We start from the raw sequence: 26,376 nt of genomic DNA, 5'->3' as shown, positions 1-26,376 counted from the left end.
ACCAGGGAGGATAGAAGGAGAATTGATGCCTTTGAGCTGTGGTGCTGGAGAAGAGTATTGAGAATACCATGGACTGCTAGGAAAAGATTGAACCTGGAGAAGGCTAAACCGGGCTGCAATATAGGCCTGAATTGAGCGTTTTGAAGATCAAGATCATCTCAGCCTGGTGTTAAGTAATAAGACACACATAACTGTTGAATCTAGGTTTAAAATATGGTTGCTTAACAACAGCTTTCATTGGAAGTTATTCTTTGTTGGGAAAATACTGTTATTTAAGTTTTATTTTTTGTATTTTCTGTTCTTTTGAGACATTATGGTGATGATTCAGAATTTACTGCAATTGTTTAGAAACACTGCCCAAGTTTTTTCTTCCAGTTTTTCTCAAGATGTACAAGTTGTTAAAATACCTGTGATAAATCCCTATATTGTATGCTTTTAGAATGTTGCTCTATGCCATCTTATTTAAACTTTATTTCATATTTTAGCAGAATCCTCTCATAAGATCCAAATACAGATATACTAATATTTATTAAGCCAAACTCCATGAGATTATAGAGATTATGAGCAAAACCTTTGGTTCACAACACCTTGAATGACAGTCTTAAAAGCTTACCAGTAGGGGAGCTCTGGTGGCCTAGTGGCAAGGAGCTGCAACTACAATCCCAGAGGCGCACGGTTCGAATCCACCAGATGTTCTGCCGGGGAAGGAGGGACAGTCTCCTCCTGTACTTGTCAGATCTGATGTGACGGTACACTCACACAAAAATAATTAAAAAAAAAAAGCTTACCAGTATAATCCATTCAGGTTTCTTATGTGACGTTGATGGTAGTAGCTGGACTAGTAGTATTATTTGGATTAAAGTGTAGCTCAGTTCAAACGAAACGCCCCCTCAAGTGTTTAGCTAAAGGCTTCTAGGCAGTAGAGGTGTTCTAAGTAGCCAAAGTGGACAGAGACTTAGCCAGCTGTCAGGTGGCTGGTCCAGCTTCTGCTCTTGGATTTGGGTGTCTGTAGCATTGATTTAGTCATCTGTGGCCCATCCTCGTGGTGCATCTATTAAAGCACTCTGCTGTTAGCCAAAAGATCAGCAGCTTGAACCCACTAACGGCTCTATGTTTTGGGTTTGTTTGGGTTTTATCCTCCAGTTCTCTCAGCTTGAGAAACACTGAGCTGATTCTTCCCTTTTTATTCACTGTCTCTCAAACAGATTCATCCTGGAAAGGGTCAAACTGGGCTGCTCCTTGGAGGCAAGGATTCTAAGGCTCCGTCTAACATACTTTAGACGTGTTGCAAGGAGGGACAAGTCCTTGGAGGAGGGACATCATGCTTGGGAGGGTGGAGGGACAGCGCAGAAGGGGAAGGCCCCCTATGAGGTGGATTGATTCAGTGATTGAGGTAATCGGGATGGGTGTGTCAGAGATGGTGCGACTGGCACAGGACAGAGCAAAGTTTAAGGCTGTTGTACATAGGGTCGCTATGAGTCGCAAGCGACTTGACGGCACATAACAATAACCAGCTCTTTGTACAATCTAATACTTGGTCTTCTCAAGCTGCCCTTTGAAATGTTCTGTTCATCTCTTTTACCTCTGCATTTCTTCCCATTGTTTTGGCTTCTCAGTGCTGTGGCGCAGTTTTCAGTCTTTCCTGACTTTCATTTTAGTCTCTTCTTTTTCTCTGTAACCACACTTGCTCTCTTTATGGATAATGTCTTTGATGTCATCCCACTATCATCCGGCCTTTGATCATTTATGTTCAGTGCTTCAAGCCTATTCTTGAGATGATTTTTAAGTTCAGGTGGGATAGACTCAAGGTCATATTTAGGTTCTTGGGGACTTGTTTCAATTTTCTTCAGCTTCAGTTTGAACTTGCACGTAAGTCTGTTCCGCAGTCAGCACCTGGCCTGGTTTTGATTGCTGATATTGAGCTCCTCCAGGGGTTCCTTCCACAGGAGTAGTCAGTCTGATTGCTGTGTGGCCCATCCGGTGAGGACCCTGTTACACTCACCCCGGTGGGGCAGAACAACAGGCTGCCCCCTGGGGAAGGTGAGGCAGTCTGCATGCATCAGGATTACAGCCTGGACGTCCTGTGGAGCAGTCCTCTGTCCTGTGGGGTCGGCATGAGTGGGAAGTGGCTCAGCACCGGCACACTTGGTTTGGATGGTTTTGGAATAGTGGTTCAGTGAGACTGTGGCCTTTTCCACACGGGGATTCATGTCCAGGAGGTTTCGTTAGGAGAAGGGACAGATTGGAATAGAATGATCAGTGGCACCTTTGCCAGTTTGGTAAAGCACAGTGACCGGTGAACTGGACCCAGTGAAGGCTCGGGACCGCCCTTTAGCCTACATTTCCTGGGCCGTGTGCCCAGTCACTGGGGGCCTCTTTCCTGCTGGTCATGGGGTTCTGTGCAGTTGGGTTGTGGTGCTGGGTGTAGTTGTGTGTGAGCCCTCCTCAGTGATGTCCTGAAGCATCAAAGTCTGATACATTTATAATCTTGATTTTAAATATTTCATATTACATTGGAAACATTGTGCTCATTTTTATCCTGGGAGGCTGAGCTTATTTTTTCAGAAACCACCTTTTTCCATTTTCACGTGTGTAATTTTTAATCTTACACAGCTTTACTAACATGCACCCTGGCCCCAGGCAAGTTAGAGAGGTTAATGTCCTTTCCCATTCCTTCCTCCAGCTCCAGGGCACGTGTTTGGGGAAGGATTCTAGGGTCACACAGCCTGGGTTACTGGATTACTTGGGTTACTCCTAGTTATGTATGAGTCCCCGGTCTCCTCCTTTGCGCCTAATCTTGTCTGTTCTTTGTTTTGTAGGAAGATGACGATTCAGAAACCGAAAAACCTGAGACGGATGACCCAAAGGTATTTGGTGGCGGCGGCTGTGGGCGGCTCTGGTGGGTGACCGTGATGGGTGACCATGGTGGGCGGCTCTGATGGGCAGCTGCGCGGGGTGGCTGGATGTGAACAGAAGGTTTTAATGTGATGGCTCCGTTCGTATATCTGATCCTGATTTATCCGCGGATGCACTGCTACCCTGTGTCCATTCTCTGAGTTGAGGCAAGCTTTCTCAGGAGAGAGCTCACCCAAGAACAAGTTGGTCCCGAAGCAGATTAGAGGGCCCGCCCTGTATTAGTACTGGCGCACAGAGTCGGGGAGGCTGGGTCCAGCAGTCCACCTGTGTGTGTGTGCGTGCGCCGGCCATGGATTAGCTGTGGGGCTTTTTCTAGAATCTGCCAGGAAGCCCTCGGGATGGCCTTGTCTGGCCTGGGTTCTACTCAGTAGGGAGGGACTACAGAAGCGTCTGGCACAGCAGAGTGTCCCGTGTGCACCACTCTCAGGACCCTGTCCTTCGTGCTTGCCCCTCGGCACCTGTGCCTGACGAGACCTCAGCAGCCGGCTGGATTTTCTCTCTGACTGTGGAGGGGAAAGTCATTATGAGAACAATTTCTGTTCCTGTTGGGGAACTCTCTGAAATCGGGACATAGGAAATTCAGCCCCCAGAATAACTTTATTTTGGCATTCGGGAAGGTGATCAGGGAGCTTTCAGGAGACCCTAGCACAGACGTCCACTGGCCCAGGAGGCTACTAGAGGCCAGCCAGAGGCACAGTGAGGGATCGTGAGTCCCTGTGACCTCTATCCCCAGCACAGGTCCTCTTGATGTCCTGACCTGGCCCTTCCTTGGCTTCTGATTCTCCTAAATGTGGTCAGACTGTATAGATGCCGTCGCCTTCAACCCTCTGCCCTACCTCTGACCCAGAACTTTGCTGACACGTTTCCGCTTTCTCCTTATTGGTGTTTGGTGGTATTTTGGAGCACTTTGCTGGTATCTCTGACTATGGAGGTTCTAATACGAGGACAGGTCCCTGGAGGGAATCTTTGTTAGCACACGCTGGTGTCTTGAGCGTTTGCTCCACTAGATGGCAGGTGCAGCTGCTTTGACTTTGAAGCCTTTTTCTGCAGCAGCTGTCAGACATCTTCATGTCTGCACGATTTGAAGTTGAGGATGCCAAAGAGTTTTCATTAACTTTGATTTTCCATGTTGATATTTACTCTCGTAAATTACAACTGAGGAAATTTTTTAGTATTTACTATTTTGTTTAAAAAGAACTCTCAAAAATGGATTAAGACTGAAAACTAAGCCCTCTGTGTTTGCCTGGATTCCTACTCTGGCAGGTCTCTCAAGCTGTAAATCTTTAGAAGAAACTTCTTCGTCTTCTCCCGCGGAGCAGCTGGTGAATTCAAACTGTGGTTAGCAGCGTCCTGCACCTCCAGGCCTCCTTAATAAACCCCTGACAGGAACAGAGTATTGAGAAGGTGGAGGGTCTCTTTAATGTGGGATTTAGTAAAAGCTGGGCTAATTATGCTTCTACAGCCGGTGTGTTGCAGTATGTTGTTTGTTTTTTCACATAATGCTCATACCGCTCACAGGAAATTAGTATATGAGGGGGCTGCATTGTTTTAAAACACAGCATAGCATACATGTTATTTGTATAAAAATAGGATATATAACAAAAAGTGAAGGTTCACACAGGTAGTTGAAGAAAAGGGAAGGTATTTTAAAAAACCTTTAAAAAAAACCTTTTCAGATGTTTGTGGATACATTTTGCTCTTTCACCAAAACTCAACAAGTGGGTGTTTCCTAGAGGTTAGTTGCCTTGTGAAATGTGAATGTTTTCAGTGACTAGTGTTCTCTGCTTCGGTCATATCCACCTGTCTGTACTGTGAATGGACCTTTTTCTCATTGTGGTTTTATAACATCAGGCAGTAATCTGGGAAATATTGTTGTTGTTGTTATGTGCCATTGAGTCGCCTGCGACTCATAGCGACCCTATGTACAACAGCCCTAAACTCCACTCTGTCCTGGGCCAGTCGCACTGTCTCTGACACTCCCATCCCAATTATCCCAGTCACTGAATCAATCCACCTCATAGAGGGCCTTCCTCTCCTACGCCATCCCTCCACCCTCCCAAGCATAATGCCCTTCTCCAAGGACCTGTCTCTCCTCACAACATGTCCAAAGTATGTTAGACGGAGCCTCAGAATCCTTGCCTCCAAGGAGCCACCCGGTTTAACCCTTTCCAGGACAAATCTGTTTGTTTTCCTAGCAGTCCATGGTATTCTCAATACTCTTCTCCAGCACCACAGCTCAAAGGCATCAATTCTCCTTCTATCCTCCCTGGTCATTGTCCAACTCTCTGATGCATAACAAGTGATACTGTTCTTTTTTTAAAAAAAAAAATTTTAATGAACATTTACGGAGATTTTGGGTGTCCATTCATTCATTGTTGCACTATTCTCTCTACCCTCCTCCCAGTTTGTTCTTGTCCAAATGCCACAGTGCTTGTCAAAGCCAGTTCTGATTAATCTCCTTTGTCAGTGTGTCCTTTGCCATTCCCTATCACTCCTCCCTGAGAGAGACTTCACCCTGATTCATAAGGAAAAGGGGATGGCGTATTCTTTTAGCTACTTCGTGCTGAAAAGCGTCGCTCAGGGTGAAGATCTTCTCTCACTACTCTAAAGGGCCCCTTTGGCAGTAGGAAACACATAGACTATTATGGAGATTGATTTTGGAATTTAGGAAATACTGTTCTCTGTGTTATGTGCATCTTCTAAATGTTGAATGGTTTCGTTCTGTGATATTAAAAGGTGTTTAAGACATCATCCTTCTCCTCAGAGAAGCCGTTAAGTATCAACTGTCAAGTTGACGAGGAGGATAAAGCATTTTCTAACATTCTAGGTTTTGTGCCTCGGTGGTAAGGAGCTGCACTGCCAGGCCTAAGGCACGCAGTTTGAATCCACCAGCTGCTTCGTGGGAGAGCTTGGCCTCTGGTGTGATTTACTACCTCTGGAGACTCTCTGCAGGACCAGCTACAAGTTGGTACTTGAGTCGATGATTTAAGAACAACATTCTGTTTTTGCATGAGGTCTTGAATTTGTCACTGCCCATCAGTATTGGCAGGGTTTCCTTGAAGTGGCCAGCTCGCTTCATTCCGTTCTGAGAGATGCCAGAATCCTCACTGCTGCTCCATGGGATGGCCACTCATGGTATTTGGGAAACCTCAGAACTCGAGCTCATTGCCAGATGGACAGGTGGACTCAAGCCACCGACCTATCGGTTTGCACTGGGCTCCTTGGGTGTACAGAAGTGTTTATGCAGACCTTCTGTTTCATCATCCACAGTGTTTAAAAAGACTTGGACTCAGGGAGCTCTGGTGGCCTAGTGGCATAGAAGCTGCACTGCATTCCCAAAGGCACACAGTTCAAATCCACCAGATGTTGTGCTGGAGAAGGGGGGCAGTCTCCTCCTGTGCCAGATGGGTTCAATTCAGTGGTATATCACAAGTGAGATTTTAGCAAAATGAATACGTTTTACTTGTCCCCAAGTACGTTCTTAAAGGAAATTGACTTTTGCTTTCTTTTTTTTTTAAGCTGAGTACAGTGACAGATACAGTTTGGCACCACTACCTTGATTTGTGTCACCATGTTTGCTCACTGCTTGTACAAATGTCAACACACCAAAGGAGGCCAACCGGTTCTTAGGATTGTTCTGAAAATCATTCTGATCTTGTGGACCCCAAAGGCCACAGATCACCTGTGAGAGCCACTGTTGTTTAAAGCAAACACCTCCAGCCAGAAGCATTACGTGGTGTTTGAGAACTGCCAGCATTGTTCTGTGCCGGTCCATTGTGATTAGAGCCCTGGACTCAGAGATCAGGGCTTCTGCTGCCCGCGGAAGGGCCTGCAGGCCGTCGGAGTGACACTCGCTGGGCTTGTTGGTGAGTTAACTCAGTCAGTGATATAAGAGCATTCGTTTCAGCACCTGGCCCTGCCCATTGCTTTTCTGTTCATTTCCCAGGCTGGACGGGCAGGCCACAATAGCAGGCTTCTCTGGGGACATTTAGAATGGAGTGTGCTCAGGGAGGAGCACTTAGTAATGAAGGGGGGAGACAGCACAGCAGGTGAGGACATGTTGAAGGAGCTGGACTGGAAGTCCTAGAGAGACCCGGTGGTTACGTTCAGATGTGTGCAGGTCTAGGAAGAGAAGGGACGTGGCAGCCAGATGTTGACCTTGAAGCACTGTGTAGACACGGCATGAGAGGACTTGACTGTCACATAATAAACAGTCATTGCTCTGGCCAAGTGCGACTTGAGCAGCTTCCTGGGGTAGTGAACTCCCTGCTTCTGGACCCTTTTCAGGCAAGTTTTGAGCACCTGGAGAGAAAGACGTTGGCAGAGGTGACAGAGCGAGCATTCCGGGGAAGCCTCGCTGCGGCGTTTCGGTTTCAGCATTTGTGTTCTCCCTTCGGTTTTCTGGTCTCTCTCCTCTGAACAGCCCGGTTCTGCCTGGTGCTGATGACTCATCAGCAGGTGGCGCTCCTGTCCTGGGAAAGGGCAGAGAGGAGCCGGGGGCACGTGGCTGCGGGGCTGAGCCAGCTCCCCACTTCAGAGGAAGGGGCTGGGGGCTGACGTTCTGACCCCGTGTCCCCGCTTTACCTCGGCAACACTTTCCTTTGTTTATTTCACTCTCCACTCCCACTGCTCTGTGGATGGAGGTATTTCCACTCATTTAGTCCCCGACACACCCTTCCTTTGAAAACAAACTGCAGTTGATGACCGAGAGCTAAGGGCCTGTCTCCCTGGGAGGGCTGCTTGTTGGGGCTCTAACCTCGGAAGGAGTCCTGGTCTGAGAGCCAAAACAGCGTCTCTGGGTCAAGGAGGTGACTTCGGGTGGGGGACCGTCACTCCAGCATTTTACAAAGGCGGGTATGATCCCAGTTAGAGAGAAACCATTGTAAAAGTTCTTAGTGCTTGAAAACTCTGATGACGTGCAGAGTTCACGACTTAGAGCTGGGGGCGAGGACAGGGCCCTGGGCTTGGAGGCTGGGCCCCTGGGTGAGGACGGTGCCCTGGGCTTGGAGGCTGGGCCCCTGGGTGAGGACGGTGCCCTGGGCTTGGAGGCTGGGCCCCTGGGTGAGGACGGTGCCCTGGGCGAGGATGGTGCCCTGGGCTTGGAGGCTGGGCCCCTGGGCCGAGCACTGATGCACAGCCAGCTGGCTCACAGAGGCGCTGCAGGGTCCTTACAGCTGTCAAGGGAAACCACACGGCCCCACAGCTGTGGGGTGCCGGCACCGAGGAATGTGGGTTCATGCTGGTGCTGCATCGTGGAAGTCGTTGATGGTGTAAGCCGCTGACACGCTCGACGTGTCACCTCACACGGCTGTGCTGGGCAGTGGGGTGAGGGCACCCACTTGACGAGGCCACTGGGACCGGAGAGAGAACGCAGAAGAGGGGTTTCTCACAGTGTAAACGCCTTGACTATTCATGGCTCTTTCAGCAAAGCAGATCCGAGTGTCCAGCCTCGCCCATTGGGTCAGGAGCCCCACCTCCCCCCTCAGGCCACAGTGCTCTGGTGGTTCCCAAAAGTCCTCAGCCAAAAACAATGCCTAAGGTTTCCGCTTCCGAAGTACCTATTCAGTAATTAACAACCTCATAAGGATTCCTGCCCTCACCGTGAAACCAGGAACCCGTGTGACAGTGCAACTCGTGGGGACCTCGTGAGCGTCCAGGCAGACCTGTGTGCCCCTTGCCCAGGTCCTTCCCTTTCTCTGAGGTTTCACAGTGGACTTGGACCACCCACTTTTCAGCTAGCGGTTGTGAGTGTTGACTGTTTCCACCGTCACCCAGGGACCCACCGCAACTCAGCACCTGCTTGACAAAACACATTCATTTGTGTTCAGTGTGATGGATGTCAAGTCATGGGGTTTCCTTTGAAATTTGGAAATGCCCCCAACCTATTTTGTGAGGTTTTGGGGTACATTGAGTTCATGTGGGGACTCCAGCAGTGTTTGTCTTGGCGTTCCAGCAGGGTGTGACTCCGGGTAAGTCCTCCCTGGCCCTCCCACAAGGCCCAGGACTGCAGGCCTGGCTCGGCGGAGGGAGGCAGAGGGGAAGCTCTGGGGCTGTGCACACGTCCTGCATCCCCGTTAGTGAAGGCCACCCCTTGGCCACCATGTTCATGCCAAGAGTCCAGACGCAGGATTTGAACTGGACAGAACGGACCCATCATTCCTGCATGTCCTTCTCTTGAACCCACCCTGGTCCAGCACTGTTACTAATCTTTTCTCAAATATCAAAATCAAAGTTGCTCAAGAACAGTTTCCCCGGAAACAGTGCTGTTGATGCTAGTGGTTTGAAGTCTTTGGGGAGCCTGTCAGCCGTTGCATGCGGGCAGCAGTGCTGGTTGTGGTTGGTGCTGTCCAGTGTGACTCACAGCTGAACTGAGCCCTGCCCTGTCCTGTGCCACCGTCATCTCTATCACACTGTTGCACCAGTCACCATGTCAGTCCGTCTCATCGGAGGTCTTCCTCGCCTTTGCTCACCCTCCACCTTTCCAAGCATGCTGTCCGTTTCTGAGGAGTAGCCTCACGCAGCTACATGTCCAGAATGTGAAAGACCAAACTTCCCTTCCTTGCCTCCCAGGAGCACTCTGGCTGCACCACCACGTTGGTTGCTGTTTATAGTGCCCCCTGTGTAACAGAACAAAGCATTGTCCGGTCCTCACCCTCCTGAGGGTAGGAGGTATGTTTGAACCATGGTTGCTGCCATTCCAGCGCCCATCTCCCTGGGGTCTTCCTTCCTCCTTGCCTCTGACCCTCTACTTAGCCATGCACGGTGTCCTCCTCCAGGCCCCGGTCCCTCCTTGGTAAGGTGGCCAAGGTGTGTGAGATGGATCTCCCCATTCTCATGTCTACAGAGCATACGGCCACACTTCAACACACGTGTCCGTTCTCACAGCCCATGGCATCTCCTCTGTATTCTTTGTCAGCATTGTAATTGAAATGGACCAGATTCTTGTTTGGTCTTCTTTATTCATGGTCTAGATGGCACATGGATGTGAGGCAGTTGAAAGGATCATGATTTGGGGGCCCATGGTCCTCAGAGTGGTATCTTCGCTTTTGAAGACTGTAAAGCCGTCCGTGGCAGCAGATTCGTCTGTCCAGAGGAGCACGGCCTTGGGTTTCTTGACTGCTGCTCCCGCAGGCATGCCTGTGGATTAAAGGAAAATTAAATCTTTGACAACTTCAGCCATTTCGGCATTTCTCATGATGTTAGTCATTGCTGTGCTTGTGGGGATTCTTGGTTCCTTGGTGTGGAGGTGTAACTCAGATTGGAGGGTGTACGTAGTCTTTGACAGTCATTTCATCAGGAAGAGTATCAAGTCCTCTTCGCCTTCAGCAAGGAAGGTTGTGTCGCTTGCATGTCTCAGGCTGTTGATGACCTTCCTGGGCCGGCATACACACTGTAGTCCCTGTGTTTACCCGCAGAGGAGCTCCGACCAGGGGCCAGCTCTGCAGGATCTCTGCCACGGGATTTGTTCTTTGTGTATTGAACCTTCAGGATGTAAACTAGAAAGGTAGAGGCGTTGTCCGCAGGACCGCAACAAGGACGGTAGCGGGAGGTGGGTGCCCGTGTGCCACTGCCTGGCAGGCAGGAGAAATCTCATGGTGTTCTGTGAGAAGCATCTTTGTGGGGTGTAGTCGGATTTCCTGCACAGCGCTGAATCACGGACTTTCTCACATGCCTTTGCCCTAGAAAAGGTCACCAAGGACCAATTTTCTCAAGTTTACCCCCTCACAGCTTTGTTTTGGTTTTAGATTATCTTTATGTTTTAATTATTACTGTTTTATTGTTTATATTTTTAATATTGTGACATCATTGGAAGGCAGGATATTTTGTGAAATTCCCTCCTCCTGTACTTTCAAGAGCTTGGTCACTTTCCGTCCCCCATCTTTTGGCATTTACCTGTAATAATGGCTACACACAGTAAAACCAGGGAGCCCTGGTGGTGCAGTCTGTTAAATGTTGGCTCCTAACCCAGAGATCACTCACTGATTCAAGCACACCAGCCTTCTCCTGGGAGAATGATAAGGCGATGTCCGCCCATAAAAGACTTAGAGCCTTGCAAATTGTATGGGGCAGTGTATGCTGTCCTGTGGGGCTGCTCTGAGTGGAATTGATCCCCACTTGTAGGCAGTGGGGTGATTTTTTTTTTTTTTTTTTGGTTTAGAGTAACGTCTACAAACCCCAGACTCTGTGTAAGGCTGAAAGCTGTCAAAGATGCAAAACGCAAATATTTTCCACTAAAGCAAGTGATAGAAAAGTGGCAAGACTGCACTCGGTTGAAGGTGGGAAACTTTGAAGACCCAGAAGAACCATCAGGTTCTGGCTGGCGTAGGTGTCACAGTGTTTTGCATTCCGTGGATTCCTGATTCTTCAGTAAAAATCTTCACTGTCATGCATGGTCCGTGTAATTCCCACACCAGCAGGACAAGAGGGAAACACTTTGGCGGGGAGGGGTGGGCAGGGAGAAAAGTGCAACAATGAATGAATGGAAATCCAAAGTCTCTCTAAACTTTCATTAAAATCAGTTTAAAATTTAAAAAAAAATTTAAAATGAAACACTTCGCAATGGCTTCATTTGTGAGTCACATCCCAGTAAATTGCTACTAGAGAAATAAACACGAAGAACAAATACTTCCAGATGAAGAAATGGCTTAAAAAAAAACAAACTGGATGAGGCCCTTCATCCTATGTTCTTCTAGAATTACTCCTCATTAGTCGTATTTTTTTTCCACATCACTTCCGTTATTCCTTTTTGTATTTTCTTCAGTTGTCTAGATTAAAATCCAGAACTAATCCCTTAAAGTAGCAATATTTGGCTATATTTTTTGGTTGTTATGTTATCAGTGCTCTGTGTATATATATGATTCCTCCCCAATCCATTTCTCTGATGGACAGAAAAAGTATAAAATTCTGTACTTGAGTCAGAAAAAAAATCCCTCCTATTTTAAAATTTGGGTTCTGTTAGGAAAGCCACGTGGTGTACCCCCAGGAAGGGAGAAGGGTGAAGTGGGTGTCAGGTTTGGGCACCACCATTCTCATATGATTAAGCCTTCAGGACCAACCCTTCCGTCCACGTCAGGTCTCACATTACTCACCAGGGGACCAAGAGCTTCTTGAGCTGGCTCTCTCCCCTGATGGTAGTTGGAGGGAAAGAAATCGCTGTGTTCCTTCAAAATTGAGGCTTTACTGGCTGCTGTGCCCTGGGACCCACAGGAGGGTCATTTCTGGAGAGGTGCTCAGATTTCCACGTGCACACCCGGTTTGCTCCTGCCTTCGTGCTGGCTGTCACTGTTTGTACCAGTGAAGTGAGAAGGTGGAAGTGGAGGTCGCCGACCTCTGAGTTAGGCTGACTTGGGCTTCAGTCCGTCATGTCCATTTACTGAACAGGCCACTAAATTGTGTGCCTTGCTTCAGTTTACTCATCAACGAAATGGGAACAACGTTTGCCCCATGTGATTATGTGAGCTGTGTTAGGGCTCAGAGGGTAGCTGTGAGAGTGGGCGACTTTAGGCTTTGTCCCCCCATCCAACCCCCCCACCCTCGCTGCCATGGTCCCAGCGTGACTCATCCAGAACCGCGAAAGAGGAAGGGGCGCTTGACCGTCGCTGGTGGTGAGCTGGAAATGGTAACGTGGCCCTTGAACTGTTGTGAAGCCCAGCCCTGCGGAGCGTTGGGCTTCCTGGCTGACACACAGGGGCTGGCTTTCTCTTCAGGATGGGCCTCAAGGCGAGGGTTGCCCTTGCCCAAGTGGGGAGACTGAGCTTGTGGACCCGCTGTGATGAGAGTGTTTGTCCCAAGCTGGATTTCAGGGTGTGGCTGGAGGTGATCAGAGATGAACATCAGCAGAGGGAGGCTAAGGGAGTCCCTCTTCTGTTGTGTGGACAGGAGGAAGCCAAGAAGGCCTGCCAGGGAGTCCTCTTCTGATGGACGCACTGGGTGTTCTGCCTGCTCCCAGCAGCCCCTTGAGTGGTGGAAGCCTTGGGAAATGCAGGATGTAAGGTCTCGTGCAAAGGAGTGGGCAGCCGCTCGCTCCTCTTCTCCCTGAGCCTCCTCTTGGGCTCCACCACACAGCCATGAGGCCTCCCCGACTGCACTTGCTTCCAGTAAACTTGAAACTGAAGCTCCCAGGAGCCCCACCCGCCCCTCAGCGGCTCTGCAGCCAAGAAGGAGCCGTGGCATGCCCCGTCCGCCCTCCTTCCAGAAGCGCAAGCCCCAACATCCTGCCTTCCCTTCGGGGACACATGCCATGGATTGCTAAGCGAGGTGTGGCTAGGTGCCTCCTTCTGCGGTTGGGATTCATCGTTTTCAATCAGTGTATTTTTCTGTCCTTTTTTTCGCCCATAAATAACACACCCACATAAATAACGCACACACTCATATAGCGCACATAGTTCACCTAAAAAACTCGTGTGGTCTGCAGAAAAACAAGAGCTATACAACACGCTTACCCCGGTACACCAGGCAGAGAACCGCCTGTCCTGAGGGGTCTCCAAAGGGAACCCCCCCTTTACCTGCGCACTGGGGGCCTGCCGGATTTCTGAGGACCTTGCTCATTTCTGTTCTGACTTTAAAATTGGACACGTGTTTCCAAGTCTTGGCCTGACTCCTGGCCTAGTGGTGGCAGTCCTCCTTCCTAGCAGTGTGACAAGGCCAGTCTTCACTTGCATGGCCCTGGCTTCCTGGCACCTCTGTATTTAACCCAGCTTCCCACTGACCCTCCAGGGGAGGATGCCTTTATAATTTAGTGACTGAGGATCCAGGCCCTGTCTCAAAGACTTCGCTCTGCTTTCCCAGCCTCATAAAGCTGTCTCCTTTGTCCCTGTCTGGCTCCAGGCTTCCCTCCTAAACCATCAGCTTGAAACTTCGATTTTTCTCGTGGGAAGCCTTTCAGAAAAGAACAGAGGCTGGGCCTCTCCCTAAGGGTCGGTGCCATCCTTGGAACAGACGCATCCCACCCCTGATATCCCAGGAGGGGAAGCAAGGAAAACACCCACAGAGCGACCATCTTTCTCCAACTTTGAAAAAGCTCAAAATCTGCACATGTCCAGTTAAATCCAAGCTGTCGCTTGGAAGAGTCAGATGAAGGCATTGGCCCCTCTGGAAATGGTTCAGGGCTGCAGTTCAGTGTTGGCCTTGCCGCCAGGTTGGTCTGAACACGTTCTGTGCAGCGGGGACACAAACAGCCACGCGGCTTTGTTTCATCAGGTCTCCCTCCTCCCCTCCCTGCCTTTTCTTCTGTCTGTAAGACTAATTCTTCGTCTTGGCAAGACGCCTGGTTAACCCTTTCCTGGAAAAGCCCTTTCCCTGGCTGGGGAGCTGAGACTTCCTGTCAGCAGCCTGTCTGGGAAAGGAAGGTAATGCCATTGCATGCACGATGACCCCGCCTGCTTCCGCCCATTTTTCAGGTAAATTGAGTGTTTCCATAACAGAGCAGTTAGGGTGCCTGTGGCAGTGGCCTGATCCTGACCAAGAGGATATAAGTGACGGAAGTCATTGCTGATGGGCTTTCGCTAGGGCTCTCTTGGGGTGGGGGGAGGAGTGTGTGTACACACCCAGAGCTTTTTGTGGGTATATGTATGTGTGTGTGTGTGTGTGTGTGTGTGTGTGTGTACACACCCAGGGCTCCTGTGGGTGCGTATGTGTATATGTGTATACACACCCAGGACCCTTCTGTGGGTAGGTGTATATGTGTATACACATGCAGGGCTCTCCTGTGTGTTGATGTGTGTGTGTGTGTGTGTGTGTGTGTGTGTGTGTGTGTGTGTACACACGTCCAGGGCTCTCCTGTGTATATATGTGTACCCAGGACTGTTAAGTGCAGAAGCCAGGCAGGTCACTCTTGGTCCACACCCCCTACCATGTCCCTGTTCCGCCGGTATTTTTAAATTGTTGATGGTGGTGGTTTTCTGTCGTTTAGACAGAGGTTTACAAGGTGACATCACAGTCAACAGATGGTGCACATCTGTTGTGTAACGTGAGTTGCAGTTCTCTCACTGAACGTGCTCCTCCCTCTCCTCGCTGGGCTCCCACCCGCCCTCCTTCCTGCCTTCTGAGTTTTGTTTGAGGGCAGATGTACCGTGTGGTCCCATAGTGGGTTGTTCCCAGGAATACCTTCCTTGTAGGTGTTAACTACCTGCGTGATTCCGAGGGTATGTTTATTTCTGAGTGCGAAGGGTCTTCTTTCAGGCTCTTAGCAGACCAGTAAGTCTGTTCTTTTTTACAGTTTTTGGTTTTGTTCTACGTATTCTTCTAATTGATCCAGGACTTTCTGGTTCCAGTCAGACAGGTCAGTAGCTGGAGTGGGGCACCATCCAAGCTCTTCTGACCTCAGAGCTGTGGAGGCTGTGGTTCATGTGGTCTTTTAGTCCATTGAATTCATTCCCTTGATTGTTTTATTTTCTTCTCACTTCTTTTCTTTGGATGGGGAGAGAACAGTTAATTGCATCTTCGTCTTGGTGGTGTTTTGACAAAAGTAAGCCTGAGTTACTAAGCAGCTTCTATGTCTCATTCAGAAAGCCTTGATTGATTCAGAAAACGTTCGATGCCCTTTGAGAGGGATTCCGAGGGGCGGCCTTCTTGCTCCTGAAGGAGCCGAGTGGCCTGCTGGAGGACACAGTCAGTGGGGTAGATAATGTGCGTTATCTTTACAGGAGCTGCTCCTTGGTCTTAGCTTCAGAAGCAACAGCCACCATGGTTAGAAAGAGGATGCGGGAGGAAAGACAGATTCAGTACGGCATCCCCTGCCCACCGTTCTTCCTTCCGTGTCCTGACTGTGCTCAGGTGTTGGGCTGCTACCAGAAAGGTCACAGGTCTGGATCCATCAGCCCCTTCTCAAGAGAACAGTAGGGGGTTGCCATGCATTCACTCAGCTCCTGGGAGGACAGTGGGTGGGCTTTTGTTATCAACCCTCCCTCGGTTCCTCGTCTGCCATCGAGCCCTCACATGGATGGAGCCTGTGCAGCAGAAGGTGATGTCTCTCTTTTCTCTGTGTTGGGTATTTGATTCGCCAGTGGTTGAGCAAGACTGTAGTCCCAGCAAGGAACTCTCAAGGCTCAGTGCTAAAAGAACACACCTGCTAACTAACGGGCTGGTGAGTCAAACCCAGCAGCCACGCTGCTCCACAGCAGAAGGATGTGGCAGTCTCCCTCCATGGGTGCAGGGCTAGGCTGGGCGTTAGGAGCACAGCGGGAAGGCAGGGGCCGTTCTTGAGAGTGTCCTCCTTGGCCATGGTGGCTGGAGTGGAGGCAGCTTACTGGGACTGAGACCTGGAGCCCAGAGAGGACTTGACAGGGCAGCTGTGCGGTGGGAGACGCCGAGAACAGGCACTGCAGAGGCCCCGTGCAGGAAGTAGTGTTGTTGATGGGAGGACAGTAAGCAGCTCAGTGTGGGCCTGGGACCCCAGGGCCCCTGGTTACAGTGTGAGCTCCGCTCATAAGTGAGGGGCCGTGGGGACTTAATCACAGGGCTGCCCCGGTCTGCAGAGCATGGTGTAAGAAGGCATTATTGTCCTAACCCGCTTCCCTTAGTCTCAGGCGGAGTCACCTGGGATTGTCTCAGCCCGTCACACCTGTGCCTGAGCTGGGCACCCCCAGGCAGTGGGCTCGCAATTACAGTGCCCAGTGCTCCGGGGCTCGATGCCAGAGGCCACAACTGCCATGCGGTATCCCAGTCAGATGCCTCATGGGGCTGGCTCCAGGAAGGCTCTGGGAAGTGTTGTTGGCTGTAAACAAGCCTCTGTTCCCTCTGTGGGACCCTCACTTCTCAACTGACTCAGTCCTCCCAGCTCCAGCCGCCGGTCCAGCCGCACGGATCCATATTGTTGCTGCTTCCTTCCTTTCTCCGGCCCCAGCTTCATCGCAGGCTGGACTTTTGTGTTTGCTCCGGGGGAGCTGCGTTCCAGGCTCTGCCGTTCCCCAGGGTGGGGTCTCATCCCACCGTACCGCCTTCAGCCATAGCTGTTAAATTCTCACACGTCCCTGTGCCCTGTTGATTGGGAAAGGATAATTGACAGACTGAGATTGCCAGCCTTCTCCAGGGACAGCCCTGGCCTGTGTGGATGGGCTTGTGTCCCAGGGAGGCCCGGGAGGGGTACAGGCCCTGGTGTGGCCTCTGTCGGTGCAGCTCGCAGACCTACCTTCCCACCTGCTACTTGGTGTCTGCTGGGAAACTCTGGGTCCGGTTGGCTTTTAAATCACACTGAGTCTAAGTTGGGGTAGGAGTGGTGTCAGCTCACCAGTTGGATCCAGCTTGCCAGCAGAGTGTGTTTGAGTTATGCAAGCCTGTCATTAAGTATGAGCTGTCCAAGTCAGGCATCTAGCTCCAAAACATTTGCTTTTTCGATAATTTTGGCACATACAGTCCTGAGGCTTTCATTATAATCGTCGTGTTATGTGGTTGCCACCATCCATTTCCGCATTGCTCCATTATCCTTAACAGAAGCTAGTAACTCCCTTAGTTGAACTTGGACTAGGGACGAGACACTTTGTTTTCATCTTGCTGACGATTGGGGCACCCACCAGCCTGTGCTGGGGAAGAGCAGATGTTATCTGTTCCGGGGGGTCACAGTCCTGCGTCCCTGAGCTGTGGGCTCTGAGCCTCCAGCTGACACAGACACTGTCTGGTGGACAGAGCTCTTGATCTGGTGGACAGAATTCATTTGATTTGCAGGGTGGGTCCATCGCTCTGACAGAACATCCACCCAGAGGCAGCAGGGCGGGTCAGACAGGTCACAACAGGTCCCCCGGTGCTGCGAACGGTGCTGGGGAGGAAAAGAGGAACAGTGGTTTCTTGTTTTATTGCTAAACACCCCCCTTCCCTGCTTCACTAGTAACATGGTGAGACTCTCCCTGCAACAGGTTTTGTAAAACCGGTTTCTGGAACCCCCGGCTGGCAATTGATGTGAATTCTTCCATCTCCTTAGCTCTGTCATCTTTTTTTCACTGTTTTGTCAAGTATTTCTCGCCCCTCATCTGCACCCACATTACTGACCAGTGTTCGGTCCATTCTCACACAGCTTTCCTGGTCCTGACGTCTGACGGTGGAGAGACTGCATCTCCTTGCTTCCCTGCCAGGCTGACAGCTGCAGGAGATCGTAATGAAGCAATGCCCTTAGAGTGACCAGTGGCTTTCATTGGATGGAGCTGGGCTTGTCTCAGGGGACATGATTCTATAGGACGTCAGTGGGGTCCCGGTCACTCCAGCAGTCATGACCCGACACTTGCCTCACCTTTCTCACTGAGCTCTCCCCCCGGTTGCTTAGAAGGCCTGGGTCCACCTTCGTCCATGGGGCCAGGGCTTCAGAGCCTTTACCAAATGGGCACTTTAGGGTCACTGTCTGAGCGGGTCATTCATCCCGGGAGAGCTGTTCATCCCGACCCCCGTGGGTACAGTGACATGGGCTCCCGTCTTGGAGGTCACTGCCCACTGCTGCCAAAAGGATCTCAGCTCACACTGATTCTGAGGGACAGGTAGAACTGCCCTTTGGGGTTTCCACTCGGAAGCAGACCCCCATCTTTCTGCAGAGCAGCAGGTAGATTGGAACTGCCAGCCTTCTCCTTAGCAGCTGGACACTTTCACCACTGAGCCATAGGGCTCCTTTCTGTCAGAAGGAAGTTCTAAACTATAGCAAGACGTGGCCACCAGGAAGCAGAGGTTCTGTCATTTGGTTCTTGAGAGCCTCCCAAGGCCTGTGGGAGGCTGTGACCTAAACGGGAGATTCCAGAGTCTTCCAGGGACCTTTGAGCAGTAGTTTGGCCACTTCCTGCGGCTGTGGTCTGTGCCAACCTCTGATGGCTTGTGTGTCACCTTCTCTCAAGATACAGGGATCTTCCCAGAAGTGAGGTGGTCTTGCCACAGGCACTGGAAGTGGGGCTCCTGGGGCATTGACCAGGGGAGCTGGGGGGAGGTGTTTCCCTGGTGCAGGGTTCAAAGTTGAGTCAGAGTCCGTAGGTCACGTCTTCAGCTCACAGTGTGCACATGGACTGAGAGAGTACACAATCTGCAATCAGTGCAGACAGATTTAATGTGAAAAGAAGAGACAAACCAGAAGTTGAAGAAATTAAAGGAATATTGTTGTTGTTGTTGTTGTGTGCAGTAGTGGGGACCAACTCATCGCTGATCAGGAGGCAGATAATTACAGGGGAGGAGATTGCCCCTCCTTCTCCCACAGAGACGGGATCGCAGTGCAGCTTCTTGCCACTAGGCCACCAGAGCACGCCTTTATCCGTGCGTCAGGACCAGCTTGACAGCAGTGGGCTTGGGGTTTGCTCTGTTAGTTTGTCCAGTCTTCCTCCTTCTGAAAGCATGACCCAGTGATCCCTAAGCCAGTCTGGGGCCTGGGGAAACAGAGGACCAGCCCCTTCCACCATTGCAGCCCCGCCTGACCCAAGGAGCCTGTGACATGAACAAACATTAGAATTCCAGTGTGGACAGCTGGCCCCTCATCCTTGACCCAGCCTCAGCCCAGTGCAGCACATGGGGAAGTTAGAATGTGCCACACGGTGCTGGCCCACTGTTAGCACCCAGAGAACTGGCCCCAGAGCCGACGCTGAGGGACCGTCCCAGGCCACACTCACTCTATGCCTGGCATGCTCTGTAAGGCTGATTTCCTCTGTGTCACCACCACAAGGAGAGGTGGTTGGTCCCCAGGGAGCCTGGCCCGCTCAGGAAAGCAGCCTGAATGGGGTGTGTCAGTCCACCTGGCACCACCACCACCCGGGCCCAGCCTCCTGTGCCCACCTGATTGGCGGTGAGGGTGACTAGAAGCAGTGGTGGGTGAGCAGCCCGGCACTGAATGACAACACGACGCCCGTCTGAGCCGCATAAACGCCACACCGTGAGGAGAACGTGGGGCCGGGCCTGTGTCTTTTTGGGAGGACTTTTTGAGGCCGAGATTAAGCGCCATCCTTCAGTCTTGGTGGAGCTGAGCGGGGGGTCGGATGCAGAGCCGGGTTTGCACCCTCCTTCTGAGCTGTACTCGATGTGACATGACCTCAGGGGGGCTGCAGAGGTCTGCTCGTAGACCTGAAGCTCAGCTTTCTGGTCTCCTCTCTCTCACGGCCATCTGCTTTTGGTGGACTTGTCTGTTAGGGCCATTTCCCAGTTGGGTGTTTGAAAGCCCCCTGCAGCTGTGTTTGCGGGGCTGGGCATCCACAGCCCAGAAGTGGGGGGAGTGGGCATGTGCTCCTCATTTCCTGTTTGGGGCAGTGGAAGTACAGGGCACCTTCAACCTCATTCTGCCAGGAACAGCTGGCGTGAAGGATTGGAACGAGCGTGAGCTCAGGCCACATAGAGACTGAGGTGACCGCGGAGGGGCAGGCCGCTCTGTGGTGCCGCCTTCCTGGGGTGACCAGCCACTCATCCAGGGCCTGCTTCAGACTGCCCTTTATTCTTACGATAATATCTCTCCTTTTTGCTAAAATTTTTTTAAAAAGAAGAGAAAAAAGACTTTTAGGAGCTGTTCTTCTTGGCCTGAGCACCAGAGGGTCCTGTTGGCCTGGTGATAAGAAGCTGCACTGCAGTCCCAAGAGCATGTGGTTCAAATCCCTCAGCTGCTCTGCTGGAGGATGGGCTGTCTCTCCACGTGACTTATTGTCTCTGGAGGGTCAACTATGGGTCGGTTCTGACTTGGCAGCACACAACGACAACACCATCTTGAGTAGTGGTTGTGGGATTCTGACACGGGCTGAGCTGTGCACGTCATCTCTGAGACTGACCTGAGAGGGCACAGGGTGCAGGGCTCCGAGGGCTTGATAGCTTGGGTCTGCCTCTGCAGTAGGGGGTCAGTCATTGCTGGGATCTGTGACGAGTGAGCCTTCAGCAGCTCTGATCCAGGAGGGGGCAGAGGCCGTGTCCCCAGGACCTTGGCTCTCATCCTGCCTCTGCACCACTTTGATCTGTCCTCCTTGAGCACTGGCCTCACCAAGCTCACCCCCTTGTGTTTCTGCTTCTCTTTTACAGGATAACGCCGAAGTAGAAAAACGGGACCCTCAAGAACTAGTTGGTAAGTTCCCTGGGCCTTCACTTCCCCGCCAGTGGGGCCTGCGCCCACGGTGCCTCTGCTCAGGCCTTTCGGAGTGCGACCTCTTGGCCCTTGGCGTCCGCCGAAATGTCTGGTTAAATCGCCAGGGGTCAGGCCTTCAGCGTGGCCCCTCGATGCCTCTCATTGCAGCTGATAGATTGCCCAGGTTGTCAAGGGAGAGCTCTGGGCCCCTTCAGCTGAACGCCCACGCCCCTTGTGCTCTGTCTTGGCACTTGTCCTCCCCTCTGCTGCCTGAGGAGTGACCACATGGCCGCTGTTGGCACTGCACCCTGTCCCCAGGCAGGAACTTGCCTTTCAGCCCCAGAGCCTGGGCCCCTTGGAAACTTGGAAAGAAACAGCGTGGTTGTTTCTGAACACCACATAGACATCAACCAAGCCTCTTAATCCTCTTAGAAAACCCCTCAGCGGCTTCACCTCCCTGTGGACTCGATAGCAGCTCTCCCAGCACCTGCGCCCTCCTCTCTGTGGCGGCCATTGCTCTCCCCCATCCTGCCCTGTGAGTCTTCACGTAGCAGGACTTGGATGGTGGCCCGCAGAGCTGTCCCCCTGCTTCCTCTTCAGGGCTGACACTCCACACATGCCCTGGGGACCCAGAAGCCCAGGACTTAGGCTGTGAGTGCTGCTTCCTGCCCCTGCTCACCTGATGTCCTCCTTCAGGCCTCTTCAGCTCACTAGCATGGGAGGTGGCGTCTTGGTAGGAACTGACCATCTGGGTGGTAACCGAGAACATGGCTGCTTCCACTATGAGTTTCCTGATCAATGTAGCTTGCATCCTTCAGATCCTACAAAAATCAGCATTTCCCAAGACCTGGCCTTGGTGCTTGCTCTAGGAAGCAGCTCCCTGGAAGTGTGGCAGTTGGCTTTTCGGAAGGAAGGTTGCAGTCAAGTCGGCCAGGAAGCCAGCAGCCGTCCTGGTGCCGAGTGGGGGCTTGGATATCGGCCTCTCTCCTTAATCCCCACCTCCCACCCCTGCTGTTTCCTACTGAAAAACCACACAGGGTGGGGGCAGAGGGCAGCCTGGTCACACCAGGACACGGTAGTGTCCTCTCCTCCCCTCGTGACATCCAGGCAGGCAGACAGCCGGTGGAATGCACGTGGGCATCAGCTGCTCAGCCTTTGACGTTCCCCTTTTTGCACTTTACATACCTGCTTTAGGGGCCATTCAGTGGTTTTGACGGATAGAGTCTTGTTAGCCCCACCACCCTGAAATGTCCCTGTGGAGCCCCCCATGCTTTTTGCAAAGCTCTCCTCAATCTCAGGTCAAAGTAAATGTCCCTGCTTCTTCACTGCAGTTCTGTCTGTATTCAGTTTCATTACAGTCAGGATTTCTCAGTCTCAGCACTGTTGACGTGTCATCGTGGGGCCTGCCCTGTGTATTATCGGATAGTAGGCAGGATCCTTGGTTTCTCTACTCTCTGCTTGCCAGTAGAGCCCGCTTCCCAGCTGTGACCATGGAGAATGTCTCCAGACCCTGCCCAGTGCCCTCTGACCCTTGATGCCATGGGAATCCTCCAGTCTTCCGTGTCTGGCGTCTTCGCTTGGTGCTTTGCTTCTGAGAGCTCAGAAGCATGACTCCGTCCTTGTAAGCGTATCCATGTTTCTTTTTCTCGCTCAGGGCTAATTCCGTTGACCACAGCCTTGGTGGTGAGTTACGTGACAAGCTGTGCTGCTAACGAAAAGATAAGTCGTTCACAGCTCCCCCCACTCTGGGGAGAAAGATGGACAGTTTCTTCCCGTGATAGGTTTAGCCTCAGGAACCCGGTAGAGGGTCACTGTGGGTCCACGTGACGACAGAGAGTCTGGTTGGCTTTGATGTTTGATTGCAGTGATGCCCCACAAGCGTCCACTCACCCACCAGAGACACAAGTGGACAGTGAAGCCTGGTCATCCTGGACATTCTTCCGTTTCTCACTGAGGAGGTGACAAGTTGAGCTGACGGTGGCATTCACTAACCATGCTGTCCCTGGGTTGGGTCCCTGTCCGTGACTTCAGAGTGTCAGGCCTCCCGCTGGGGACAGCCCCCTCTGCAGGGATTAGGGAGGAGGTGAAGCCATCCCCTGGGTAGAGCGCTGCCCTGTCCCTCCTCTTCAGAGCGCCCCCGCTGCCTCCCAGCACTGTCTACACACATCTGGGGACACATTTTCTAATATATTCCCAAGACGATGCTTGAGGCTCGGTGGCTCCTCAGATAACAGCGGGTCTGATGTCTTAGATGTCTTCCGGGACTTAGGAAAGATTGCTCCTGCGTGGCCCTCCGGGGTCAGCTTTCTCCGGGTGTACTTGAATGTGTTCCCTGTTGTGCCCGTTACTTCCTGGTGACTCTCTTGTTTCCAGCCTGAGAGGTCAGTAGGCGTTCCTGGTCACACTGGCTTATTTGAACCCCACAATGCAGTTAGGTTGCTGTGGCAACGGGCCACACCCTGTTTTTCCAAAAGGCCTTCCTGGCAAATCAAAGGACGCTCTTTGTCCTGCTCCAGCGGCATGCTTTCTCTGCGTGTGTGTGTGCCCGGGGTTTTCTCCCGATTTCATTAAGTCAAGGGGCCGTGCTGCCCCTGTGCACTCCACGCCCGGCGGGCCCTTGCACTGAGTTCTAGCTGCCTGAGGTCTGAGAGAACAGAAGCAAGACTAGACTTCCCTCCAACCAGACCTGGGGCCACCTGTGCCCCCACACTACACTTCCTAGGACACACAGCAGCGGTGTCAGGTCCAGACAGGCCTCTGGTCTACCCCTAATCTGTGCCTGTGCTTTCAGCCGTCCAGGGCAGGGACTGTCAGGTAGCAGCATCGTCTGGGATGGCACTCTGCCAGCCTCAGCAGTGTGTGTGGGCCTGCATGGCTGCAGCAGGGACCCCTGACCATGGAGTGTGCCTTACAGAACACTGAGACCGCGGGCAGCACCGGGCAGCCACTTGGCTTCTGAGAGCTGGTGCCCCGCGGGCCTCGCACACGAGTGCCAGTCCAGTCCTTCCAGTCAGTCCTTGCTGGCCGTTACCAGTGGTGATTCAGTCACTTTTGCCCTTCATCCTGCCCCACCCCACTTTGCCTGCTGTTTACATATTGTATGGTTCTTTTCATGAGGGAACTTTCTGAAGAGCATGGGCAGAACCTGACAACAAAAAGCGCATTGTCTGAGCCATGCAGAGCGGGACTCTGGGACTCTGCAGCCGGCAGGGTGGCCAGAGGCCACAGGGAAGCAGTGGAGGGGGGCGGGAGGACAGGCCTGGGTGGGGACGGGCAGTGCTCTGTGGGATTACCCCTCCAGCTGCAGCTCCTCACATCAGAAATGGGCTTTTTGTTCCCACCAGTGAGGTGGCCCTCAAGAGCGCTGAGGGCTTGGCTTCTTTCTTCCTCTTAAAGGCCCCCAGTTACTTTGTAACTTGAGCCGTTTCAGTGGCACCTGTGCCACGTTCTAGAGGCCTTGGTAGCCAGCACCCCAGAGCCCTGGGATGACAGGGATGGCACCAAGCAGCTCTAAGTTCCAGGGGTCCTGTGGGAGGGGACAGGTTGGACATAAGCCCAGCAATTGGCTGGAGCAAACCTCTCCCTGCTCCAAAGTCAGTGACCTCACACTGGTAGCTTGAGATTAGCCCCTGAGGGAAAATTTACAGCCTGGAAATTGGCAAACCTACAAGGCAGCATGCCTCCCCAGCTGATTGCGCTAAAAGATAACTTCTAAGGCTCCGTGACACACGTCCTTTGCACCCACACCTTCTGCCCGAGCTGTGCGTTGGCCACACTGGCAGTGGCTGGTGACTCTGGTCATTCTCTTTCAACTCCAATGGCATCATCTATTGCGGATTGAACCGTGTCCCTAAAAGTGTATGTCAACTTGGCAAGGCCATGATTATCAGCAGTCTGTGATCATCTTCTGTTTTGTGGTTTGAGGTAATTCTCCTGTGTGTTAGAAGTCTTCATCTTTGATATTAATGAGGCGGTTAATGAGACAAGATACAATCTTGAGGATTAAGTTGTATTTTGAATCACTTTGTTTGCGATATACAAGATTAAACCAGTGAGGGGGAGAGAGATCTGCTATCAGCAAGAAAGAGGAGCCAGGAGCAGAGCCTCTGTGGACGTGAGGCCACTGCGCAGGGTACCTCTCAGGACAGCGGAGAAGGAGAACATCTCCCCCTGTTGCTGATGCCCTGAACTCAGAGACTCCCAGCCTCTCCAGCTGTGATGTCCTTGGAGAAGGCCATCACGCTCAGAAAAACAGTCAGCCCAAGAGAGGGAGACTCTCCCATGGACAGGGTGACACTGTGGCTGCAGCATTGAGCTTCTGCTTCGCAGAGAGGGCAAGGCCACACAGAATCTGGCTGACTTCCCTCCTGTCTACACAGGGTCTCACTAGAGGGCCGACTCAGAGCCCCTATCACCGCCACACTGGGAGAGTGGTTCTGTCTTGGATTTCTGATGTAATAGCACTCAGAGCTCAGACATGCTCTCAAAGAAGCCTGGACACCCTCTCTTACAGTCTTCACAGCCTTTGTCATTGCTGTCCAGCGGAAGTGGCTCCCCGCTGACCTGTCAGCAGGTTTTCAGACGCTATGAATCACTCGGGAAATGCTGCCCATCTTTTCCCCAGGGAGCAGCCGGTGAACTTGACATCCCGAAGGACCAGTTTCTGTGTTTCCTTTCACACTGCCCCTGTCTCTTCCCGCCCACACCCCTCACCTGCAGAATGTTTCTGTTCTCTCTACAGCCTCCTTTTCAGAAAGAGTTCGAAACATGTCGCCCGATGAAATCAAGATTCCTCCAGAGCCCCCTGGCCGGTGTTCCAATCACCTACAGGTATGCACAGGGCCGGGCTGTTCGGGTGTCTGACTCTGCAGGGCCTGATGGGGAAGGACCAGGGACCATCCACTGTCCCACCCCCTGGTGCGCACTCTGCCACGTCACCCAGTGCCGCACTTGCTGAACTCCTCAGCCTGCCCTAAGCCGAGCCGGAAAAAAGGACATCCCTTTCCTCTCAGCCTGTCACACCGCTGGAGTCCTCACAGGGAGCTTAGCTAGGAACCCAAGGGGCGGTCAGGGTGTAACAGGTGCCACCTGCAGAAGCACAGGCTTCGTGGGCCTGAGGTTGTATCACCTCCTCACACCTGTTCCTGCAGTGCCAGCCCAGGAGCTTCTGGCTGCCAGACCTCAGCCAGCCTGGGCTTGGGAATCCCAGAGAGCGGCAGAGTGTGTGCTGCTCTGCACCCCTGTGAGCTGGGCCCCGGGGGACAGCTGGACTCGCCACCCCCTTTTCACCCCTGTGAGCTGGGCCCCGGGGGACAGCTGGACTCATCACCCCCTTTTCACCCCTGTGAGCTGGGCCCCGGGGGACAGCTGGACTCGCCACCCCCTTCTTTTCACCCCTGTGAGCTGGGCCCCAGGGGACAGCTGGACTCACACCCCCTTCTTTTCACCCCTGTGAGCTGGGCACC

The 26,376-nt window shown here is 52.1% G+C and overlaps 1 protein-coding gene across 1 annotated transcript in view; it reads left to right on the top strand.

Moving 5' to 3' along the window:
• The window catches only part of SAP30BP (SAP30 binding protein), a 37,939-nt gene that overhangs the window by 5,757 nt on the left and 5,806 nt on the right, over positions 1 to 26,376 (top strand). The window contains exons 3-5 of the mRNA XM_006886206.1: positions 2,820 to 2,867; positions 20,869 to 20,911; positions 25,653 to 25,741. Coding sequence (XP_006886268.1) covers positions 2,820 to 2,867; positions 20,869 to 20,911; positions 25,653 to 25,741 — 180 coding nt within the window. The remainder of the gene's footprint in view (positions 1 to 2,819; positions 2,868 to 20,868; positions 20,912 to 25,652; positions 25,742 to 26,376) is intronic.

The sequence above is a fragment of the Elephantulus edwardii genome, unplaced genomic scaffold (genome assembly GCF_000299155.1).
Source record: "Elephantulus edwardii isolate Elephantulus edwardi_28Jun2011 unplaced genomic scaffold, EleEdw1.0 scaffold00048, whole genome shotgun sequence".
Lineage (NCBI taxonomy): Eukaryota > Metazoa > Chordata > Mammalia > Macroscelidea > Macroscelididae > Elephantulus > Elephantulus edwardii.
This window is presented reverse-complemented; position numbering and strand designations above follow the sequence as displayed.